Below are 12,378 nucleotides of genomic sequence, written 5' to 3' on the forward strand. Positions count from 1 at the left end.
AGAGATGGACTACTAAAGAAAAAGTCAGTCTGCTAAATGAATTTTGAAAGTGAAAATTAACTGACGAAACATTTTTCTTCCAGCAGATTGATCAGATCCACCACAAACCAGAGTCAGTAACACCTTCAGACCGTGATGATGCTCTACTGAGAAGCCTGTCAGCTTGCATCGAAGACCATTGGTGTTTGGCCATGACACAGGAATTTGCTGTTGAGGAGAAAGGGAAGCTCGAAAACTCATGAAACCTGGCACACATGACAGAAGTGGGCTGAAATTTATATCTCCAAAATATTCCTTATCACAATAGTACAACCCTGTATTTAGTGGGAAAATATTTTTTGAATAAATGGACGAATGCAGAAGAAAATGATCAAATAAAATGCACAACTGTGATCAACTATCACGCACTGCCCAGTACCAAAAGTAGTCATAAATTAATTTGTTAGAAGGAGTAAAGCTTTCCTCACGTATACCTGCCTTTAGTATGTACAGAGTGGAGTGGAGCAAAGAATTGTAAAAAAGGTTCAATTGTTGTGTCTTGTAGCCTCAGATTTGTTCATACAAAAATTATATTATCAATATTACAACCGTTGTCTTTGGTATCACACTTCTTCTATCCTGTAATCACTCATTCAGCCTATTTAAACGGAGAAAAGTGGTCACTGATGTTTGGTATCACCGTGTGCACCACACTGAACATGGACCAGAGAAAACAAGTCAGAAGATCAGAAAAAAACTATTGACAAGCATGTTGAAGGTACAGTATGACACCATCTCCAAGCAGTTTGGTGTTCTGTGACTACAGTTGCAAATATCCTTAACAAGTTCAAGGTCCATTGGACTACAGAGTCAAACTGCTTGGTTTGTTTGGAGTTTCCTTTACCTGGTTGATACTTTAGGATATGGTGCATAACACTGTTTCAGTCCAAATATTATCACGATTCACACATGGTCCAATACTCTATCTCTAGGACACACATGGTACTCACGGGTACACAAACAGGGCTGAATAAATCCACAAATAACAAGTAAAGTACATTCCCCAGTTATTTTTCTTATCACAGCAAACAGTGCCACCAAATCCCACAATTTCCTCCAAGCACACTGCTGATGTTCTGAAATGTAGGTGTGAACTGCACTTCAAATGCAAAAACATTTGTTTTGAATTCACAACAGTGAGCTGGAATGACATCTGTGTATATAGAGGAAGTATCTGAGCACTGCAGCATAATCAGAGGTTGAGTCTCTAAAGAGCATTTCAATTCTTTCTCTCACACACCAAAGGGAAAAATGGGGACTTTTCCTGCCGCATTGATATAAATTCAACTGATGTCTCACTCCGTACCACCTTTCTAAGATGCATGTCCTCCAGTAACCTCTGCGCTTGCAGGATCAGTGACCCATAGTTGACCCCGTCATCACTGTTATTACGGCCAGTCTGGCACAGGTAGAGGCTTGGCAACGACTTGCAGCTAAGGAAGATTGGATACTGTGTTTGCAGCATCCGTACTGCTGTAAGAATAATCAAAGTTTGATTTAGTACTGCAAAAACTATCGGTTGGAACAAACTGAAATCCGTTTCAAAGTTGCATTTCCCTCTAACTATAAAGTTTAGAGGATATTCATTTTGGGGAACACTTTTTTTTTTTTTTTTTAAATGTGCACTGATCTCCATCTATTGGCTTCTTTTCACTGGTTAGGACTCCTCTTAAGACCGGAGTCATTTCAAATAATTAAGAGAATTGATGAAATTCTTTTCATGTCGTCCCAAAAGTACCAAGAATACACTGATCTGGGAATTGTTACCAGTAAGAGCTTACTTTGAGACACCTGATTAAAAAAAACTGAAAAATGTGAGTCTCTTCTTAGTCGTCTCGTTTCAAGCAAATAAAAACAAAACTACCATTGCAGACAACGTGTTGAGCAATGGGACAGTCTCGTTCAACGCAGCCCAATTTGGGGCCAACGGACTAAGTTTGGTCCGCACATTCTTTGTCTTGGCTCACCGCGGTATTTGACGAGCTCATGCTTATTGTCCTTATTGGTAAGTGCTGTAAAATCCACAACGACTACCAATCATAAATATTATGCAGCTAAACAGTTTCTAAGTTTTATGGGAATGAGTGCTGTTATGTTTCCTATCAAATTACATTGTCCTACATCTTATCCGTGAAGAACGAATGTATTCTCTCTCCTGCTGATGCTCATGTGCTGTTCGTGTCTTCTACATCACTGACTTTGGGCTGTCAGTCAAGATAAGATGTCGCATGATCAGAAAGTCAAAGGGGGCAACACTTCAAAACTCACAAGCCATCTTCACGACCACCATCAACTACTGCAGGATAACTTTTAGCTTTGCTCGAAGCACCATTTGGAGACTTCAGAATGGAGATAAATGTCGATCAAATTAAAATAAAGTTCCAAATGAAGATTTCAATGTACCTAGTATGTATAAATAGAACAGTATAGTTTTTACCTAACTTTGAGATTCATATATTGTTTTCAACATAAAAGTTGGTGAAATGATTTCAGTGTGCGTATCAGTACTTCTTGAACATTTCCAGCACATTTTAACAACAGCACGATAATATAGATAACAGTTCTGGTCACTATAACTGTCATGAAGTTTTCATACCGTTATATCTCTTTTTTCAGCTGGTGAACCTGCATCAGGGCAGAGAGGCCTACGAGATAACAACTCTACAGGGGACTATCCCCCTGCTGAGGCAAACAAATATTTGGCTGACGACCTGAAAGTCTTCTACTGCCGGTTTGAGAGGAACAAATTCACACCTACCATCCATCCCAGCCCAGTGACAACAGCCCCCCTCACACCTCTGGTAACCCCCCACAAGACTGAATCTACACTCAGGATGTATGAAGCGGGTGTTAACCACCTCTTCCAGAGACAGAAACCCAGTAAAGCGCCAGTGACTCCGCCTCCCGTCTTAACGCCATGCTGAGCAACTGGCTCCACCCTTCACGTACATCTTCGTCAGGTCTGTGGAGCCGTGTGAAGTCTGTCCGACTTCAAACACTTCACCATCAATCCGTTCCCCAAGAAACCCTCCATTGTAGGACCGAATGACTACAGGACTATCGTTCTGACGTCTGTGGTCAAAAGTCTTCATCTTCCAACACCGTGAACAGCCAAGGACATCCTCTGTGGACTAAAAAAAAACAAAAAAACAAACAAAAAAAAACCTTCCAGTGTATGTATAGTGGCTTAGGTGCTACAAATAAGTGCTTGGTTGCTGCAACTAGGTGTTATAATAGTCGTGAAAACACTGCCATCAGTCTGACTGCAGTTATTGACACTTGTTTTGTATGGAAAGTTCATGTTACAAAGTCCAGTGTAGTAACATTGTCAGATGTTACAGAAAAAGTGACCATAGTGCTTGTTCAGACCTGTTAATGACACTTTGAATGGTCCTCAGATTAACAGGAAGGGGGGTATAGATTAGAGAAGCTTAAATTAGACATTTATTAAATAAAACCCAGAGTGAGGCTGTAACTACAATTGTTCTTTTGTTGATGAATCTGCAGAGTGCAGTCCAAAGCGTGTCAGAAAACAGTGAAAAATGAAGTGAAAAATACATAAGAGCCGATGGTGATGTCATCAAAATCAGATAGCAGTCCAAATCCGAAAGTTCTCAATATATTTTTGTGTGGCTGGAACCATTAACTGGTGTGAAAAGTGGAATTATTGTAAAATTGTATCTATATCTTAATAAAGGGGCTGTATCGTTGCTGCTCTGACAACACTTCATTGATTGAATAAATACATGATCAAAAATGTTAACACTTCATAATCATCATTAATAAATGTCGACTTAAATGGTAATTAAACATGAGTTAACAGTTACAACGATATCTAATGATACAATAACATGTATAGCATTAGTAATAATTAGCAAACATTATCATGTCTTTGTTTGTTCTTTGTAATATGACTATTATCTAATAAATCATTGTAAATGTACTTTTTCTCAATGATGAGATCTAATCAGAAGGTATTCTGTTCTAAAAGTCTATTCATGCAGCGCAGCTCCAACATTGTGCAGCCAGCTACATTACATTCTCTGAGAGTGACATGAAGTCATCCAGATGCAAACATCTAATATCCTGTTATCTCCTCCGAGGCGGTCCACAATCTCTCGGAGACGTGCTGCAGGTGTGTGTCTCTGTACGAGCTGCTCGGTACCAGGCCTCAAGAAACCTGAGCGCTCTCTGTGACACGCTTTAATTCACCTGCACGCCACCTCCCTCACACCGAACGCCTCCCCTCCCCTCCAGCAGCTTGATGCTGACTGCTCCTATTCTCTGAAGGGAAGACTTCTGACAGATGTGAAGGTTGTGGGGAAAAGATCCGGTTTATAACAAACCACCTCCAGAACAAAAGGCCACTGTACACAAACCCTCCACTCTCTCCTCGGAGCAGGAGGAGACAGGATAGGATCTGACAGCAGACATGAGCACTCATTTAAAAACAAAAGGATTCTGTTCACCCGCACTGCCCCCCCCCGCCCTCTCCCAGCCGCAGTTACAGCAGGTAATAACGGCTAATCCCACATGAGACGTGTCATGTTGCACCAGACGCTGCCGTGTTGGGTCTGATGCATGAAGTTGAAGAACCAATCGGCCCTCCTGACAGACCGAAGAGAGAGCGATGAGGCACGAGACCGGAACGAGTCACGAGCAGGTCAGGGATTGGAGGGGAGGAGCGGCGATCCCAGTTCAGGGATCACATCCTTTGAAGTGCACATTTACAGACAGAGTGTGATGAAAGGCCCGAGGCTATCGGGAATGAGTCCGAGAAAATGGTAAATGGTAAACGGTCTGAACCTGTAGAGCGCTTTATCACCTTAGCGGTCTCAAAGCACTTTACACTGTTTCACACTCACATTCACACACTACTGGAGCGGAGCTGCCATGCAAGGTGCTCGCCATCAGGAATACATTCACGCACACATTCGCACACCAGTGGTTCGCCATCGGGAACAACTTGGGGTTCAGTGTCTTGCCCGAGGACACTTCGGCATGTGGACAGGAGGAGCCGGGGATCGAACCGGCAACCCGCTCACCATCTGAGCCACAGGCGCCCAAAAAGAGAATCTTTTTATCCCCCAACAATCAGGGACAGAATTGATGAGGATTGTGCAATTAATCACACGGTTTTCTTTGGGAAACTGTTGGGGCTTTGCAGCATATGATTCATGTGCACGAAAGGAAAGCTACGCATCACTGAATATCGATACCGTTACATGGACGTAACTAACCAGGTTACAGTCGACTTGAAATGCGTTGTTACAACAGCAACCCATGCAGATAGGTTGGTGGTGTCTGGACAGACAAATCTGGTCTGCTCACTTCTAAATAACGATGCGGACAGTCTGTCCTAAAGATCTGATTTCAGAAAACAAATATCTGATTTGCCTGCAGTCTGAAAAAAGCCTTAGAGGACACTTTAGGAACAGATCAGTTCAGACCACCTTCAGAGGTGGTCTGAGCAGCAAAGGACCACCTACTCAACTCACATCCATTTAATAAGCAACAGAAATATTATCAGGGAAAACAAAAAAATCCCGCGTGGTGCTGTTAAACTCTACAGATAGTAAGAGACATTAACCTGCAAGTTGAACTGGCAGAATATAAAGCAGGTGTAGTGACTAAAGACAGACCGTCTACCTGAAGCTAGTTTTACCAAAGTTTCCTAAGGGTTTAGATTTTGTTTCCTTGGGTTTAGTTTTTTGTTTCTTTGTTTATTTTTTTGTTTACCTTGTCTAGTTTCTGAAATTCTGGAAAATGTGGAAATTTCTAAAATGGAAAACCCTCTTGCACAGTTAATTTTTCTACTGCACAGCATTTCTCCGTTAAATTTAAAGCAGCTGTCCAGGCAAGAGGGCTGAGATCACATTCATGATGTAATTATCTGAGCGAGTGCTGGTTACATACCTGGTGACCAGCACAGCAGTATCCACTGGTGGGATGTCGTCCCTTCCACCAGGAACATGGTTGGTACCGAGGTAACGAGGCCCTCCAAACTCCTGATACTGCCAATGACAGAAGCTCTCCAGAGATCTCTCTCCATGATGGCCCACCTTCAGCTTCTCCTGCAGAACAGAGACAGAAAGTTAACCTCATCCTCTCTGATGTCTTTTCATGATGCCTTGTTTAGCAATAAACTTACATTGTTCACAAGTCACAAAATTATTCAAAAGCTTAAAAATAAATTTAAAAAATGTGAAAATAGATGCTAAAGTCATCTATTACCCAGTTACTCCATTAACCTTGAAAAACTTGAGCAGGGAGTGTTCATTTTGCAGTCCATAACTTTAAAGGGGAAAAGGAAGTCTCCTCTGGGAGGTCCATGACCTTCTTCTCACTCACACACTCACACACACTCACACTCTCACACACACACACACACACACACACACACACACACACACATACTGGGTGTGGCCAGGCTCTGCTGCTCAGGTTTTTAGGGCTGTTAGAAAGTGTCTGAGCGATCAGAGAAGGTGAAACTTACTGGCCGGCTGTGAAGCAACACCAGCTTGGTGACTCGGATGTTGATCCTCACTCCCAGACTCCGGTGGTGGAACATGTTGTAGACCTGCAAGAGGCAGAACAACACTAAAGTTTGCACTCGTACGGGAAGACATGTGTAACGAAAGACAGTTGACAGCAGAGCAATCAAGTGTGTGCTCTGTGTTATGGTTAAAGTTGATCATCCAACACTAAAACTGTAAGTGGAGACATTTCCCTTTGAACAATGACTCTGAACATATTTTCGGAGTTCCCTGAGTGCATTGTGGTGGCGGGGTGTGGTTAGCTCAGCTGCAGGGGGTAGAGAGTGGGAGGAGTGGTTCAGGGAACAGTGCGGGGCAGGTGTAATGAGCACAGCTGAGCCGAATACGGACTGATGAGCACAGCTGAGCTGGATGTGGACTAATGAGCTCTCCCCTATAAAGGGAGCAGGGAGAAGGAGGACCAGGACAGGAAGTGGTTACACGAGTGCATGGTGTATGGGCCGGGCAAATAAAAGCATTTTTACACCTGAACGTACGGCTGAGCATGTCATCTGTGTCCAGGAGAGACCCCGGTAGCACCAAGCTTGCTACAAGCATTATTTGAGTTTTTGGGACATTTTAGTGTCATAGGTTAATTTGAAAGCATCCATGGGGAAAGCCCTTTGACCACCTGTGATCAGTGCTGCTTTCCAAGTCACAGAGTAACACTTAGTATTTTGTACAAGTGCATTCACACCGTCAAGTATGGAAACATTCAGTGCACTCTAAGTACCTAGATGGTCCATTCAAAGTGAACTGAGTATGAAACTGTCGACATATTTCATCCTCGCCAGTCGCGATCATGGCTGCATGACAGAAAGGGAGGGAAGTGTTTTCAAACTACGCCGGCCGAGGACACCGCAGCTGTTGCAGAACGCCACACATAAGTATTTATTTTTCATCAAGTATCATTATACAGCTGTTAGATAGAAGCCAGTAGTATGTTTATGTTTATATAGAGTTCAGTTTTGGTTACAAAAATCAAAGCCGGCAGATATGTTGGAAGCATTCAAATGTTTTAGTTATTTCACCGTCAACATTTACACACTACACAAAAAAGTGTACTAACATGTAAGAATACTTTAATGTGAGTGTACTGAGTGAAGAAGATCATTTGGAGCGCAGCACAGATCTCCTCCCCTGCCTTATATGCAGATGAACATGTACGTCACGTGCATAAATAAGTAAATAAACAAACATTCATAATCTAAACCGTCATGTGCAACCTGATCACATCAATTCAAGCTCGGATTATTTAATTATTCTAGCAGGTGTGAGAGGATCAAGCTTTGTGCTGCAGTGGATAAATGGACTGTGTGTGTGTGTGTGTGTGTGTGTGTGTGTGTGTGTGTGTGTGTGTGTGTGTGGAGGTGGGGGAGGGGGAGGGGGGTATATAACCATCCATGCAGAGTGAGATCAAATCAGCATTTCCCAAAATGACTTCAAAAGAAGAAAAAAATGGAAACTGTGTTTGACGAAAGATAGACTCATTCGTAAATGAATGTCAACATGCCATGTTACAGTCATACTGGTGGATCTCTGGAAGACATTTAAGTGAAAATGCTGCTAGTGTGATTTCATATAATCTGTTATTTGGCTGCTCTTGTCCAGGTCTTATACTTCTCTCGTGGTGTTACAGCAATGAAAAATGCCATTTAGTAAATTCTGCATTACCATCTCTTCCCAGTGTCCCCGTTAGTCTGAATAATCCTCAGAACACATTTATGTCAAGATGTACTAAATGCTCAGATCGTGACAATATAAAGATAAAATCACTTCCCACCACCAACAACGCTTCAGGAGTGTCGCAATTCTGTGTAGAAAAAAAACAGTTCATGTTTGACTTTATATTTGTTTCTGGAATTCTTACCATGTTCATGACGGTGAGCAGGAACCTCTGCGCTGCCTCGGCGCTGTGGTACTGCACCATGTCCGAGTCGGCCACCACCACCGTCTCCACGGTGTACACTTCATGCAGGCGAATGGCGTTTCTCTTACCGCGCTGCTCCTCAACCACTTTTGACCTCTTCTCTTTCTTCTTCCCTGCCACAAACAGGAACCGGACATAAAGGAAAAACCAAGGTTAGACACACTGAGCCCTGACATACAGACATGTAAAATAATAACTACCTTCTATAGAAACTGTTGACTTTTATTCTTTTTACGACATTTGAATAAGCAAACACTTCAGCTTCAGTGAAACAGTACCGACAGGAAAAGGTAATGTACTTGAAAAGCACCACAAGGAAAACCAACTGTTTAAATCGTTTATAATACGTCGGAAGCGATTGTTCGTTCAAGTAAACGCTGTATCAGGAGAACGGCGAGCAATCGATCAAGTAAAAAGAACCGGCAGCCTTTTGCAGCAGTACATCCATAAGGGCAACCAAATCCTAAATTTTTTTAAATGTATCTATTGATCCGTTTCTGTTTATTCCGATGATCAAATTTATCAAATTATAAAAATGACCACAAAATGTTAATTTTAATGGGTCCTTTGTTTAAGTGTCACCTGTTAATAGGCAAATGTTTAAATATTGTTTAAAAACATGACTGAGTAACCGTTTTCACGCACGTGTGCAAGCATGTTGATCCTAAATCTTTCTAACAGTCAATTCAGCTTAACTAAAGCCGATATTTGATGCTGAAGTGCAATGAGCTGGGCAGAATGATACAGAATTAACCCGGATTTATATTGTGCCAAGTTAATCAGGACTTTTTTTTTTTAAATTTGCTATGAATATACAGTGGGTACGGAAAGTATTCAGACCCCTTTAAATGTTTCACTCTTTGTTTCATTGCAGCCATTTGCTAAAATCAAAAAAGTTCATTTTATTTCTCATTAATGTACACTCAGCACCCCATCTTGACAGAAAAAAACTGAAATGTAGAAATTTGTGCAAATTTATTAAAAAAGAAAAACTGAAATATCACATGGTCATAAGTATTCAGACTTTTGCTCAGTATTGAGTAGAAGCACCCTTTTGAGCTAGTACAGCCATGAGTCTTCTTGGGAATGATGCAACAAGCTTTTCACACCTGGATTTGGGGATCCTCTGCCATTCTTCCTTGCAGATCCTCTCCAGTTCCGTCAGGTTGGATGGTGAACGTTGGTGGACAGCCATTTTCAGGTCTCTACAGAGATGCTCAATTGGGTTTAGGTCAGGGCTCTGGCTGGGCCAGTCAAGAATGGTCACAGAGTTGTTCCGAAGCCACTCCTTTGTTGTTTTAGCTGTGTGCTTAGGGTCATTGTCTTGTTGGAAGGTGAACCTTCGGCCCAGTCTGAGGTCCAGAGCACTCTGGAAGAGGTTTTCTTCCAGGATATCTCTGTACTTGGCCGCATTCATCTTTCCTTCAATTGCAACCAGTCGTCCTGTCCCTGCAGCTGAAAAACACCCCCATAGCATGATGCTGCCACCACCATGTTTCACTGTTGGGATTGTATTGGGCAGGTGATGAACAGTGCCTGGTTTTCTCCACACATACCGCTTAGAATTAACGCCAAAAAGATCAATCTTGGTCTCATCAGACCAGAGAATCTTATTTTTCATAGTCTGGGAGTCCTTCATGTGTTTTTTGGCAAACTCTATGCGGGCTTTCATATGTCTTGCACTGAGGAGAGGCTTCCGTCGGGCCACTCTGCCATAAAGCCCCGACTGGTGGAGGGCTGCAGTGATAGTTGACTTTGTGGAACTTTCTCCCATCTCCCTACTGCATCTCTGGAGCTCAGCCACAGTAATCTTTGGGTTCTTCTTTACCTCTCTCACCAAGGCTCTTCTCCCACGATTGCTCAGTTTGGCTGGACGGCCAGGTCTAGGAAGAGTTCTGGTCGTCCCAAACTTCTTCCATTTAAGGATTATGGAGGCCACTGTGCTCTTAGGAACCTTGAGTGCTGCAGAAATTATTTTGTAACCTTGGCCAGATCTGTGCCTTGCCACAATTCTGTCTCTGAGCTCCTTGGACAGTTCCTTCGACCTCATGATTCTCATTTGCTCTGACATGCACTGTGTGCTGTAAGGTCTTATATAGACAGGTGTGTGCCTTTCCTAATCAAGTCCAACCAGTTTAATTAAACACAGCTGGACTCCAATGAAGGAGTAGAACCATCTCAAGGAGGATCAGAAGAAATGGACAGCATGTGAGTTAAATATGAGTGTCACAGCAAAGGGTCTGAATACTTATGACCATGTGATATTTCAGTTTTTCTTTTTTAATAAATTTGCACAAATTTCTACATTTCTGTTTTCTTCTGTCAAGATGGGGTGCTGAGTGTACATCAATGAGAAATAAAATGAACATTTTTGATTTTAGCAAATGGCTGCAATGAAACAAAGAGTGAAAAATTTAAAGGGGTCTGAATACTTTCCGTACCCACTGTATATGTCTCTGAAAGCATATATTTGAGAAAATATTTCCGAAGTCTTAAAACATGTCCAATTTGCAGGGGTTGTTACATTTTCTACAACTCCATTTCCACAGAAGTTTGGAAGATGTGTAAAATGTAAATAAAAACAGAATATGATGTTTTGCAAATCATGTAAACCCATATTTCATTGAAAATAGAACTAAGACAACATATCAAAAGTTTAAACTGTGAAATGTTATTGTTGTTTTTGTAAATATATGCTCATTTAAAATTCCATGCCAGCAACACATTTAAAAAAAAGTAGGGACATTGTCAACAAAAGTATGGAGTTGTGCTGTGTAACGCAAAAAGAAACATCTGGTCAAAGATTTCACACCTAATTACATTAACTGGCAACAGGTCAGTAACATGTTGGGTTTAAAAATTGCATCCCAAACAAGCAGTCTGTGTAAGACAACAACTTAAGAATAATGTATCTCGATGTAAAATTACAAATAATTTGGGGATTTCATCATGTACGGTACATAAAATAATGAAAAGATTCAGAGAATCTGGAGAAATCTCTGTACGCGAAAGGCCGATAGAAAATAGAACAAACACCTCATATAACAAGATGAAACTGATGAAAGATGAAAAATATGTGCTCATTTTAAATTTGATGCCAGCAACACGTTTCAAAAAAGTTGGTACAGGGCAACAAAAGACTATAAAAGTTGTGCAGTACTAAAAACACCTGGTGGAACATCTCACAACAAATTAGGTTAATTGGTAATAGGCGAGCAACATGATAAAGCATAAAAACAGTGTCCCAGAGAAGGAGACTCTCTATCTATGGATAATGTTTCTCAATCTAATATTGCGAAGAATTAGTGGATTTCATCATCTACGGTTCATAATATCATTAAAAGATTCAGAGAATCTGGAGAAATATCTGAACCCGAGGGACAAGGCTGGAAACCAATATTGGATGGTGGTGATCTTTGGGCCCTCAGGCAGCACTGCATTAAAAACAGACACTATTCTGGAGTGGAAATCACTGCATGGGCTCAGGAACACTTGTGAAAACCATCGTCTGTGAACACAGTTTATCGCTGCGTCCACAAATGCAGGTTAAAACTCTCCAAAGAAGAAACCAGATAGAAACATGATCCAGAAACACCGCCGCCTTCTCTGGACCGAGATCACTGAAGATGGACTGAGGTGAAGTGGAAAACTGTCCTGAGGTCTGATGGATCACAATCTGAGATTCTGTTTGGAAATCATGGACGCTGCATGCTCCGGGTTAAAGAGGAGAGGGACCATCCAGCTTGTTATTAGCGCACGGTTCAAAAGCCAGCATTAATGCTCGATAGTAGAAGAGTCTGGCTGATAAACTGGCCTCCTGTAGTTCCAACCTGTCACCCATTGGTCAAGATTTGACGCATTATAAAGCAAAAA

At 41.7% G+C, this 12,378-nt stretch overlaps 1 protein-coding gene across 2 annotated transcripts in view; it reads right to left on the minus strand.

Moving 5' to 3' along the window:
- adamts17 (ADAM metallopeptidase with thrombospondin type 1 motif, 17) overlaps positions 1–12,378 on the minus strand; it is a 112,122-nt gene that overhangs the window by 74,217 nt on the left and 25,527 nt on the right. For both annotated transcript variants that reach the window (XM_069172905.1, XM_069172904.1), the window contains exons 4-6: positions 8,446–8,618; positions 6,536–6,619; positions 5,956–6,113 (exon numbers count right to left, since the gene is read on the minus strand). In XM_069172905.1, the coding sequence (XP_069029006.1) occupies positions 5,956–6,113; positions 6,536–6,619; positions 8,446–8,618 (415 nt within the window). The remainder of the gene's footprint in view (positions 1–5,955; positions 6,114–6,535; positions 6,620–8,445; positions 8,619–12,378) is intronic.

Source organism: Embiotoca jacksoni, unplaced genomic scaffold, assembly GCF_022577435.1.
Source record: "Embiotoca jacksoni isolate LCO1_2020_lvr unplaced genomic scaffold, fEmbJac1.0.p SCAF_56, whole genome shotgun sequence".
Taxonomy (NCBI): Eukaryota; Metazoa; Chordata; class Actinopteri; family Embiotocidae; genus Embiotoca; species Embiotoca jacksoni.